We start from the raw sequence: 13529 nt of genomic DNA on the forward strand, positions 1-13529 counted from the left end.
CAGATTCCTATCTAATCCGCCTGCTGCAGAGGCCACAGCTCACACTGCAGATTCCTATCTAATCCGCCTGCTGCAGAGGCCACAGTTCACACTGCAGATTCCTATCTAATCCGCCTGCTGCACAGGCCACAGTTCACACTGCAGATTCCTATCTAATCCGCCTGCTGCACAGGCCACAGTCCACACTGCAGATTCCTATCTAATCCGCCTGCTGCACAGGCCACAGCTCACACTGCAGATTCCTATCTAATCCGCCTGCCTGCAACAGGCCACAGTTCACACTGCAGATTCCTATCTAATCCGCCTGCTGCACAGGCCACAGCTCACACTGCAGATTCCTATCTAATCTGCCTGCTGCAGAGGCCACAGCTCACACTGCAGATTCCTATCTAATCCGCCTGCTGCAGAGGCCACAGTTCACACTGCAGATTCCTATCTAATCCGCCTGCTGCACAGGCCACAGTTCACACTGCAGATTCCTATCTAATCCGCCTGCTGCAGAGGCCACAGTTCACACTGCAGATTCCTATCTAATCCGCCTGCTGCACAGGCCACAGTCCACACTGCAGATTCCTATCTAATCCGCCTGCTGCAGAGGCCACAGCTCACACTGCAGATTCCTATCTAATCCGCCTGCTGCACAGGCCACAGTTCACACTGCAGATTCCTATCTAATCCGCCTGCTGCACAGGCCACAGTCCACACTGCAGATTCCTATCTAATCCGCCTGCTGCACAGGCCACAGTCCACACTGCAGATTCCTATCTAATCCGCCTGCTGCACAGGCCACAGTCCACACTGCAGATTCCTATCTAATCCGCCTGCTGCACAGGCCACAGCTCACACTGCAGATTCCTATCTAATCCGCCTGCTGCACAGGCCACAGTTCACACTGCAGATTCCTATCTAATCCGCCTGCTGCACAGGCCACAGCTCACACTGCAGATTCCTATCTAATCTGCCTGCTGCAGAGGCCACAGCTCACACTGCAGATTCCGATCTAATCCGCCTGCTGCAGAGGCCACAGTTCACACTGCAGATTCCTATCTAATCCGCCTGCTGCACAGGCCACAGCTCACACTGCAGATTCCTATCTAATCCGCCTGCTGCAGAGGCCACAGTTCACACTGCAGATTTCCTATCTAATCCGCCTGCTGCAGAGGCCACAGTTCACACTGCAGATTCCTATCTAATCCGCCTGCTGCACAGGCCACAGCTCACACTGCAGATTCCTATCTAATCCGCCTGCTGCAGAGGCCACAGTCCACACTGCAGATTCCTATCTAATCCGCCTGCTGCAGAGGCCACAGTTCACATTGCAGATTCCTATCTAATCCGCCTGCTGCAGAGGCCACAGTTCACACTGCAGATTCCTATCTAATCCGCCTGCTGCAGAGGCCACAGTCACACTGCAGATTCCTATCTAATCCGCCTGCTGCACAGGCCACAGTCCACACTGCAGATTCCTATCTAATCCGCCTGCTGCACAGGCCACAGTTCACACTGCAGATTCCTATCTAATCCGCCTGCTGCAGAGGCCACAGTTCACACTGCAGATTCCTATCTAATCCGCCTGCTGCACAGGCCACAGTCCACACTGCAGATTCCTATCTAATCCGCCTGCTGCACAGGCCACAGTCCACACTGCAGATTCCTATCTAATCCGCCTGCTGCACAGGCCACAGTCCACACTGCAGATTCCTATCTAATCCGCCTGCTGCACAGGCCACAGTTCACACTGTAGATTTGCTGTAGTCAGCCCACAGCCACCTCGCCACGTGTGAATGGGGCTTTACAATGGGCACTGACGATTAGGAGCTTGTTGCTATTTTACATGTTCATTTTGTGTTTAAGTTTTTACAGCAAATTATATAAATCTGGATATTCTGATTTATGTCATAAATTGGCACATGTAGATTTCTACTAAAAGGTACAATCATGGGTTACAACAAACCAGAATATGGCTTCAAATGTAAAGCCAAAGGTAATAGGAAAGGAAGAGCCGTTTTCTCAGATCCAAAAGAGCCGGCTCACCAACACCCGCATCTACCCACCACTGCTGAGGGCTCCGGAGAAACCCCACTGCTGGGAGGAGCTCGGGCTGTTTCCTCCGCCCACTAGAATCCTGCGGCCCCGCCCACTAGAATCCTGCGGCCCCGCCCCACTATCATCCAGCGGCCCCGCCCACTATCATCCTGCGGCCCCGCCCACTATCATCCTGCGGCCCCGCCCACTATCATCCTGCGGCCCCGCCCACTATCATCCTGCGGCCCCGCCCACTATCATCCTGCGGCCCCGCCCACTATCATCCTGCGGCCCCGCCCACTATCATCCTGCGGCCCCGCCCCCGCTTCTATTATACACAACTCCAGGCCCCGGAGACTGAGGAGAGAACGTTACTTCCTGGTATCAGCAATGGAAGCCCCGCCCCTTCTGGTCACATGGGCGTGACGTCACCAGAGTTCCCTCGAGCCACTGGGATTGAGCCGTTATCCTGGTTCCTCCGCACTGTGTGTGTTTCCTGCTGTCTGTGCTCCCGCGCATGGGCAGTAGAGCAGTGTGAGACGAGGAAGCGGAGAGCGGAGGAGCCCTCAGCACAAGAGGCGGCCCCCGCTGCCTGCCCCGGGAAACCCCGCACATCCCCTCCGCTACATCCCAGCAGAAGAAGCGGCCTCATTGCTGCAGCTGTGAGTGTCCCCGGCTCCTCTGTGCAGGGGCAGCGCGGGCTGTAGAGACGGGGACTCCTCTGTGACCTGTGGGGGGAGCGCGGCCATCACTGAGGGGTCCCGGAGTGTGTGTGACCTGTGGGGGGTCATCACTGAGGGGTCCCGGAGTGTGTGTGACCTGTGGGGGGACATCACTGAGGGGTCCCGGAGTGTGTGTGACCTGTGGGGGGTCATCACTGAGGGGTCCCGGAGTGTGTGTGACCTGTGGGGGTCATCACTGAGGGGTCCCGGAGTGTGTGTAACCTGTGGGGGGTCATCACTGAGGGGTCCCGGAGTGTGTGTGACCTGTGGGGGGTCATCACTGAGGGGTCCCGGAGTGTGTGTGACCTGTGGGGGGCCATCACTGAGGGGTCCCGGAGTGTGTGTGACCTGTGGGGGGAGCGCGGCCATCACTGAGGGGTCCCGGAGTGTGTGTGACCTGTGGGGGGCCATCACTGAGGGGTCCCGGAGTGTGTGTGACCTGTGGGGGGTCATCACTGAGGGGTCCCGGAGTGTGTGTGACCTGTGGGGGGTCATCACTGAGGGGTCCCGGAGTGTGTGTGACCTGTGGGGGGTCATCACTGAGGGGTCCCGGAGTGTGTGTGACCTGTGGGGGGTCATCACTGAGGGGGCTCGGAGTGTGTGTGACCTGTGGGGGGTCATCACTGAGGGGTCCCGGAGTGTGTGTGACCTGTGGGGGGTCATCACTGAGGGGTCCCGGAGTGTGTGTGACCTGTGGGGGGTCATCACTGAGGGGGCTCGGAGTGTGTGTGACCTGTGGGGGGTCATCACTGAGGGGTCCCAGAGTGTGTGTGACCTGTGGGGGGTCATCACTGAGGGGTCCCGGAGTGTGTGTGACCTGTGGGGGGTCATCACTGAGGGGTCCCGGAGTGTGTGTGACCTGTGGGGGGTCATCACTGAGGGGTCCCGGAGTGTGTGTGACCTGTGGGGGGTCATCACTGAGGGGTCCCGGAGTGTGTGTGACCTGTGGGGGGTCATCACTGAGGGGTCCCGGAGTGTGTGTGACCTGTGGGGGGTCATCACTGAGGGGTCCCGGAGTGTGTGTGACCTGTGGGGGCCATCACTGAGGGGTCCCGGAGTGTGTGTGACCTGTGAGGGGGCCATCACTGAGGGGTCCCGGAGTGTGTGTGACCTGTGGGGGGTCATCACTGAGGGGTCCCGGAGTGTGTGTGACCTGTGGGGGGTCATCACTGAGGGGTCCCGGAGTGTGTGACCTGTGGGGGCCATCACTGAGGGGTCCCGGAGTGTGTGTGACCTGTGGGGGCCATCACTGAGGGGTCCCGGAGTGTGTGTGACCTGTGGGGGCCATCACTGAGGGGTCCCGGAGTGTGTGTGACCTGTGGGGGGAGCGCGGCCATCACTGAGGGGTCCCGGAGTGTGTGTGACCTGTGGGGGCCATCACTGAGGGGTCCCGGAGTGTGTGTGACCTGTGGGGGGAGCGCGGCCATCACTGAGGGGTCCCGGAGTGTGTGTGACCTGTGGGGGCCATCACTGAGGGGTCCCGGAGTGTGTGTGACCTGTGGGGGGAGCGCGGCCATCACTGAGGGGTCCCGGAGTGTGTGTGACCTGTGGGGGGAGCGCGGCCATCACTGAGGGGTCCCGGAGTGTGACTGACACGCCTGAGAAATGCAGTGTGTGCTCACAGGGACTCTATCTATTGATTGATCTGTCCTCTATTTATCCTTCTATCTATCAATAATAATTTTATTCATTTATATAGCGCTATTAATTCCACAGAGCTTTACATACATTGTGAGTCCCAATGGGGACAGTGTTGCCAATCTAGAGTCCCTATCTGTATGTCTTTGGAGTGTGGGAGGAAACCAGAGAATCCTGGGGAGACCCACGCAAACACAGGGAGAACATACAATCTCCTTGCAGATGGTGTCCTTGGTGGGATTTGAACCCAGGACCTCAGCGCTGCAAGACTGCAGTGCTAACCACTGAGCCACCGTGCCGCCTTATCTACCCCTCTATCTACCCACGCACGCCTCTATCTACCCACGCACGCCTCTATCTACCCACGCACGCCTCTATCTACCCACGCACGCCTCTATCTACCCACGCACGCCTCTATCTACCCACGCACGCCTCTATCTACCCACGCACGCCTCTATCTACCCACGCACGCCTCTATCTACCCACGCACGCCTCTATCTACCCACGCACGCCTCTATCTACCCACGCACGCCTCTATCTACCCACGCACGCCTCTATCTACCCACGCACGCCTCTATCTACCCACCCAACGCCTCTATCTACCCACCCAACGCCTCTATCTACCCACCCAACGCCTCTATCTACCCACCCAACGCCTCTATCTACCCACCCAACGCCTCTATCTACCCACCCAACGCCTCTATCTACCCACCCAACGCCTCTACCCACCCAACGCCTCTATCTACCCACCCAACGCCTCTATCTACCCACCCAACGCCTCTATCTACCCACCCAACGCCTCTATCTACCCACCCACCCAACGCCTCTATCTACCCACCCACCCACCTCTATCTATCTAGCTACCCACCCCCTCTATCCCTCTAGGAAATGATTTTTTTTCTTCTCTTTTTCAACATGCTTTCTTTGTAAAAAACCGGAGGGTCCAACCTGTGACAACAACGCATGCGGTTTTCCCATGAGTTTTGGTGCGGTTTGTTACCGCAGGTGCGGTAACCTTCAACTCCCAGAAGTTTCTCAAGAAATTTTCTTAAGAAAAATCACTTTTCTAGTGCGCACAAAGCCTAAAGCCGGACATTTTTAGGACCAAGAGTAAAGCCTGCTTTACATGTTTCAATATATCGTGCAATCGCATTTGCGGTCGCACCCGCCCCCCATCGTTTGTGCGGCACAGGCAATTTCTTGCCCGTGTCGCACAATGCTGTAACCCCCGTCACATGTACTTACCTTCCAAACGACCTCGCTGTGGGCGGCGAACATGCACTTCCTGAAGGGGGAGGGACGGTCGACGTCACAGCGACGTCACACAGCGGCCAGCCAATAGAAGCGGAGGGGCGGAGATGAGCGGGACGTAAACATCCCGCCCACCTCCTTCCTTCAGCATTGCCGACGGCGGCAGGTAAGCTGTGTTCATCGTTCCCAGGGTGTCACACGGAGCGATGTGTGCTGCCCCGGGTACGATGAACTGAACGTGCGATTTTTTTAGAAAATGAACGACGTGTCAGCGATCGAGGTGGTGAGTATTTCTGCACTTTCATAGCTATCATACGATATAAGTAACGAGGCCGGATGTGCGTCACTTACAACGTGACCCCGCCGACATCTCGTTAGATATATCATAGCGTGTAAAGCCCACTTTAAATGTTACAATCGCCCGATCTGCTGCACAGTCTCCTCAGATCTCGGTCAGTTGGAGCCGGCAGAGAAGAGGGAAGACAACATCTGCACTTTATCGTCTCCAATTATTTCCCTTTTGTTATCTTAAGTTATTTTTTGTGTTTTTCCTTTTTCATTGATTTTTGTTATCTCATCCTCTTTCCAATAAAGCATCTTCTGTCATTTTCTTTTGATTTTTTCCTGATTGACCCATAAACGATGAATAAGGACGAAGACCAAATTATGGAGAAGATATTAAACCTGAGTCTGGAGATAATCCTCCATCTTACTGGAGAGGTGAGAGGCTCTGATGTCATCACATTACATCATTATCTATGGGAATAACAGAGGATATGATCGGGGAGGTGAGAGGTTCTGATGTCATCACATTACATCATTATCTATGGGAATAACAGAGGATATGATCGGGGAGGTGAGAGGCTCTGATGTCATCACATTACATCATTATCTATGGGAATAACAGAGGATATGATCGGGGAGGTGAGAGGTTCTGATGTCATCACATTACATCATTATCTATGGGAATAACAGAAGATATGACCGGGGAGGTGAGAGGCTCTGATGTCACCACATTACATCATTATCTATGGGAATAACAGAGGATATGACCGGGGAGGTGAGAGGCTCTGATGTCATCACATTACATCATTATCTATGGGAAGAACAGAGGATATGACCGGGGAGGTGAGAGGCTCTGATGTCATCACATTACATCATTATCTATGGGAATAACAGAGGATATGACCGGGGAGGTGAGAGGCTCTGATGTCATCACATTACATCATTATCTATGGGAATAACAGAGGATATGACCGGGGAGGTGAGAGGCTCTGATGTCATCACATTACATCATTATCTATGGGAAGAACAGAGGATATGACCGGGGAGGTGAGAGGTTCTGATGTCATCACATTACATCATTATCTATGGGGATAACAGAGGATATGACCGGGGAGGTGAGAGGCTCTGATGTCATCACATTACATCATTATCTATGGGAATAAGGCTACATTCACATGACCTTTCCGTTTTTGTGGGCCGCAAAAAACGGTCCGTTTTTTTCACGGATTCATCCGTGTGACATCCGTTCCGTATAGGTCCGTGTGTCATCCGTATGCCTTCCATTTTTTTTTTGCGGACCGCAAAAAGCTGAAGCAGAAAGAAAGGTAAATAGATGAGTAGATATAGAGATGAATAGATATAGAGACAGAAGGGGGATGAATGTATAGAGATAGATAAATGAGAAAGACATATATAATGTCCCACCCCCCTGCATATTCTAAGCTGGCACCCTTTTTGTGACTTTCATGTGGCACTAAAGGGTGCTTAGCCTTGTAGTTGGCCAAAAAAGCAGACGGCTGCAGCCTGCAAACCACAGCTGGCAGCTTCACCTTGGCTGGTAATCCAAAACAGAGGCCACCCCACGCTGTTATTTTAAATTAAATAATAAATAAGTAATTTAAAACCAAAAACACGGGGTCCCCCCCCCAAATTGGATCACCAGCCAAGGTAAAGCGGACAGCTGTGGTCTGGTATTCTCAGACTAGGGAGGTCCACTGTTATTGGACACTTCCCAGCCTAAAAATAGAAGACCACAGCCACTCCAGAAGTGGGGCATCCATTAGACGTGCCAATCCTGGTGCTTTCCCGAACTCATCCCATTGCCCTTGTTAAGTAGCAAATGGGGTAATATATGGGGTTGATGCCAGATGTGTAATGTCACCTGGCATCAAACCCTGGCATTAGTGATGTCACGTGTCTATTAGACACCTGACATCACGAACCTAGTCAGTAATAAAAAATAGACAAAAAAGTTTTATTTGAAAAAAACACTTGCCACATTTCCCTCTTTCACCAATTTATTGAAAAGAACAATCAAATCCGGGTCCGGCGTAATCCAATAAGGGGGTCCCACGACAATCCATACCATAGTCACTGTCCCAGTCAATGAAGAACAGAATGTTCCCCATTGGCTGGGAGAGTAATGCAGTGACCTGAGCTAACCTCAATAGGTCAGCCCAGTTTACTGCAGGGGATGATGAGTGCTGCTGTCAGGAGGTTAGATGAGATCTAACATATGGAACATGTCCTGGAACATATGGAACATGTCCTGGAACATATGGAACATGTCCTGGAACATATGGAACATGTCCTGTTCTGTTCCGCAATAACGGACCATGACTCAATAAAAGTCAATGGGCTTCCAAAATCCTTGGAAGTCGCATGGAAGCACTTCCGTGTGACCTTCGTCGGGTGCCCGTGCAGTCTGTGTTCTGCTGCCCGCACTGCAGTATCAGCAGCTTCTCACACTGAGCAGCCGCGAGGATGACGAGCGCTGCTGTCAGGAGGTTAGATGAGATCATTATCTGCTGTGACGATCTCCTGCTCTCCTGACGTCAGCGCTGTCACTGACTTCTATGCCCTCCGCGTTCACAGCGAAGAATCGCGGGAGATCGTGACGTCACCGCTAGTCAGGCTCGGGCCACCCGCGAGACTTGATGTGAGAACGCGGCGGGCAATGGAAGGCAGTGACAGCGCTGACGTCAGGAGGACAGGAGATCGTCACAGCAGGTAATGATCTCATCTAACCTCCTGACAGCAGCGCTCGTCATCCTCGCGGCTGCTCAGTGTGAGAAGCTGCTGATACTGCAGTGCGGGCAGCCGCGGGGCTGGCAGGGAGCAGAACACAGACTGCACGGGCACCCGACGAAGGTCACACGGAAGTGCTTCCGTGCGGCTTCCAAGGATTTTGGAAGCCCATTGACTTGTATTGAGTCACGGTCCGTTATTGCGGAACAGAACAGGACATGTTCCATAATAACGGAGCGGACATACAGCATCCGATGTGTTTGTTTTTTTTTGTAGCATCGGATGCATACGGAAGTTCTTCCGTGTCCCATCCGATCCTACACAAAAGACATTAAAAAGATGGTCCTGTCCGTGGGTCCGCAAAAAAACAGGAACTGACCAGGACAAACTGAACGGTCATGTGAATGAGCCCTTACAGAGGATATGACCGGGGAGGTGAGAGGTTCTGATGTCATCACATTACATCACTATCTATGGGAATAACAGAGGATATGACCGGGGAGGTGAGAGGCTCTGATGTCACCACATTACATCACTATCTATGGGAATAACAGAGGATATGACCGGGGAGGTCATGGACTCTGGAAATGTCTGTAGTGATATTAATAATGTCTCCTCGCTCAGGATTACACAGTAGTGAAGACCTCTAGTGATCGCTGTCAGGCTTCTTTGTCTGAAGGACGGGGAGGAACCCTGAGCCCAATCCCGGGGCCTCCACCTCACCCCCGGATACATGAGGAAATCAATGACCATAAGGTGTTATATTTCACCAACAAGATGATGGAGCTGCTGACTGGAGAGGTGACACTGCTGGGAATGCTGGGACATTATACAGGACGGCACTGGAGGATTCTGGGTGATGACGGTATCATTGTGTTGTCAGGTTCCTATAAGGTGTCAGGACGTCACCGTCTATTTCTCCATGGAGGAGTGGGAGTATCTAGAAGGACACAAGGAGCGGTACAAGGAGGTGATGATGGAGGAACACCAGCCCCGCACATCACCAGGTAATAGACAGGACTGAATACACCCGGCCTATAATTATCTGTATGTAATAATGATGTCCGTCCTGTCTGTGTCTCATGCAGGTCTCTCCAGTACGAGGACGACCCCAGAGAGATGTCCCGCTCCTCCTCCTCCTCCACAGGATCCTCAGGTAGATAGAGATCTCCCCTATGAGGTGTAGACGGCTGTGACCTTGTGTTCAGTCTTGTCTTCTCCTCCAGTATTAGATGTTTCATTCTTGTGTAATGAGAGCGGTGGAGACGGCAGGATCACCAAAAATTGCCATTTCATCATCTAAATTTTAGATAATGAAATGGCAATTATTCTAAATACTGATTGTTAATTTAGTGATAGGTGACACAGGTGTGGGTCACGAGTTGTGATATAGCTGGTTAAAAGAAGGGAAAGGTACATCAAACATGAGTAGTTAATACCATAATTGTGGTGGAAGGGGGAATAGGCGGGTGTATGTAGGGTAGGTGCTAATATTTCTGAAAGCTCTACTGAACAAACACTGGCATGTCCTACCCAAAGACAGCTGCCGGCTTCCGTTACTGGATGGCTGCTCCACTCCCTTTCTTTGGCAGCAGCACAGCGGTATAACTTATAGATGAGGGCCAGATAGAACATGTGCTACAGTGGATGTCAAGCACTGCGTCAAATGGCCTCTCTTCATCGCACATAGTACAGTCTTCAGAGGTAGCACCCCAGATACTCTTGTTCCCTGGATGTTACAACTCTCCATCCGCCCGATCACTGTGGGGAGCCACAGATGAGTTTGTCTTCAGAGCTATTCACACATTCTATCCCATGAGTATCAGAGGTCTGCTCCAAAGATTCCCAGACTCGAGAGGAAAAAAGCATCTGCATTGATACTCAAAATCTGTCAATTGGATCCGAATCTGGACAAAGTAGGGTCTGAGCAGGATCCAGGCCCTCATTAACAGACGTTAACCCCCAGGGGTGGAGGAGACACCGATACCCGAGGCGCAAGTGTATTGTACTGTGGAGGCCGGAAAAGGAGGAGGATGACTCTGGGTGAGGAATGGGACAACCGAGAGGATGACGATAAGGTTGTAGATCCCACTTGTTGTGAATCCAGAGGCATGCAGCCGAGTAGCTCAGCAGAGGACAAAGACGAGATTATGTTGCCACTACTCGAACAAACACATAGTGATGCAACTACGCCAAGCGTTTCATTCTCAGCCGCAACTCTGACTGTGGCCAGCAGCAGTCATGGGTATGCAGTTTGTAGGAAGGGTTGCCTAGCCTGGGCCTTTTTTTGAGATTGCAAAGAATGACCCAACCTAGATTATCTGCCAACTTTGTAAAAAAACAAAACACAAGTCAGTAGAGACATCTAAAGGGAAAACTTTTCTCCTTTCGGAGACCTGACAAAACAATCTGCCTGTGAGAGGAGTCTTATAGCTGCAGAGCTCCTTTGGGGAATATGCAAATTGTCCCTTCAGGGAGGAAGGAGACGAGCTCTAGTGCAATCAACCCGAAACACAGTGTCTGCAAATTGAGGTTCTGATCTGGCATAAAGCCTAAAGGGCCTGTCACACACACAAATCTGCGGCAGATCTGTGGTTGCAGTGAAATTTTGGACAATCAGTGCCAGGTTTGTGGCTGTGTACAAATGGAACAATATGTCCATGATTTCATTGCAACCACAGATCTGCCAAAGATTTATCTCTGTGTGTGACAGGGCCTTAAGTCCTATGAAAAGGCTTGTTAAAGGGCCATTTTTTACTTTTAGAATTGCTACTTGCATCAGTAGAAGCAGAAATTCCAATAAGTTGACTACTACCTGAATGACTCTGCACATGCACGACCAACAGGAGTTATTCTGGGAATTTTACTGAGCTATAACGTGGCCTAGAGGGGCCTTGCAAACCACCGGCTTCCACTTCAACCGTGACTCCTGCTTCTTCCTCCTCTATCACTGTGGCAAGTGTTCTCACACCAGTCTCCAGCCGTAGAACCTCCACTTGTTTTCCCACTACAGTCGTGGTGAGCGAGAGCCCGGGCTCCGGTGCTGCAATTTCACCATGACGTGCCCAGTATGTCATGGGTCGCTAAAGGGTTAATTACCTTGCAGAGTTTAGTATCATCTGCAAATATTGAAATTCTACTCACTACCCCCTACAAGATCATTAACCTACAGAGGCTGTGATTGGCTGAGTGACATGCCGCTCAGCCAATCACAACCACTGTTTCAGCCATTGAAAATGGCTGAAACATTGAAATCCAGCCATGATCAGTGCAGCTATAGCACTGATCATTGGCTGGAGCTGGGTGACCTCTTTTTCACCAGCCCCCAGCTCTGATTGGAGAGACCAGCGTTGTTACCGATCTCTCCGATCACCGTGAATCTGAGGCTGTTGACCTGTACGTGACCGCTCCCCTCAGCTTCATTCCGTCCGTGGAAGCTGAGGAGAGTGATTCTTGCACGTGCCCACCTCTCGCCCTCCCTGATCCGTTGCCCTCTTCATCTGCTGTGATCCTGCTGCCTAGTTCCATCCTGTAAGGTAGCTATCCCCAATAAACTCCCAACCTCCACCGCTGCGCCCTCTTCCATCCGCCGCCCCTCCATCCGCCGCTGCCCCCCATCTGCTGCGTCATTGATCTGCCTCCATCTCTCCTGTGATCTTGCTGCTGTTCTGATCCATCCCGTAAGTATTGTTCGTGGCTCTTTTCTATCTCACCTCCCACTCCTTCTCCACCCCCGCCTGCTTGCCACCAAGCGCTGTTCAGCTACGTAATTGGCTGATCAGGTACTTAATTGCTCGAGTTCTTACTTTGGTTTTTTTTTTCTTTTCTTTTGTGCACTCCAAATTAAAACAAAAAACCAAACTTAAACCATTAGGTAACTGATCAGCAAGCGTCCTGCAGCCATACTCTACTTTGGACAGGGCTTTTTTTTCCATCTCACCTAGTCCCCCCACTTGTTGCAGCACATACAAACCTGCGTCCTGATTTGTTTTTTTATGCCATGGGGTTCTAGTTTCCAAAATGGGGTCACATGTGGGGGAGGTCCACTGTTTTGGCACATCAGGGGCTCTCCAACACAACATAGAATCGTCAGCCGCACCAGCTAATTTTCCGTTCAAAGGCTATGTGCGCACGTTGCGTACAGTTCACTGCAGAAATTTCTGCAGCGATCTGAAGAGCACATGTGCGCTTTAAATCGCTGCAGAAATGTCCGTAGTGAAGCCGATTCCATGCGCTCTGCCTGCAGCTACTGCCATAGACAGAGCAGGGGCTGCCGGCAAAGCGCACGGAAGAAGTGACATGTCACTTCTTTTTGCGCAGCGCTTCGGCAGTAGCCGAAGCGCTGCGCTCTAAAACGCCACGTGCGCACGGCCCCTGCACAATCTCCATAGACTGTGCAGGGGACGCAGGACGCATGCAGTTACGCTGCGCTACAAAGCGCAGCGTAACTGCATGTATTTACGCAACGTGCGCACATAGCCAAAAAGTCAAATGATGCTCCTTTCCTTCGGAGCTCTGCCGTGCGCCCAAACAGTGGTTTTCTGCCACATATGCGGTAACAGCGTACTCAGGACAAATTGCCCAACAACTTCTGCTGTCCATTTTATCCTGTTACCCCTGTAAAAAAATTAAAAAAGTCAGCCTAAAATAACATTTTTGTGGGGAAAAAAGTACTTTTTGTTTTTATGGCTCTATGTATGAAGCACGTGAGGGTTCAATGTACTCATTACTCATCTAGATTTATGCCATGGGGGGTCTAGTTTCCAAAATGGGGTCACATGTGGGGGAGCTCCACTGTTTCGGCACATCAGAGGCTCTCCAAACGCAACATGGTGCTGCTAACGATTCCAGCTAATTTTC

At 51.8% G+C, this 13529-nt stretch overlaps 1 protein-coding gene across 1 annotated transcript in view; it reads left to right on the top strand.

The window, feature by feature from the left end:
- Positions 1-2491: 2491 nt before the first annotated feature.
- The window catches only part of LOC142257352 (uncharacterized), a 78329-nt gene continuing 67291 nt past the window's right edge, over positions 2492-13529 (top strand). The window contains exons 1-5 of the mRNA XM_075329456.1: positions 2492-2687; positions 6288-6356; positions 9294-9470; positions 9553-9676; positions 9758-9825. Coding sequence (XP_075185571.1) covers positions 6303-6356; positions 9294-9470; positions 9553-9676; positions 9758-9825 — 423 coding nt within the window. The 5' untranslated portion in view covers positions 2492-2687; positions 6288-6302. The remainder of the gene's footprint in view (positions 2688-6287; positions 6357-9293; positions 9471-9552; positions 9677-9757; positions 9826-13529) is intronic.

Source organism: Anomaloglossus baeobatrachus, chromosome 1, assembly GCF_048569485.1.
Source record: "Anomaloglossus baeobatrachus isolate aAnoBae1 chromosome 1, aAnoBae1.hap1, whole genome shotgun sequence".
NCBI lineage: Eukaryota > Metazoa > Chordata > Amphibia > Anura > Aromobatidae > Anomaloglossus > Anomaloglossus baeobatrachus.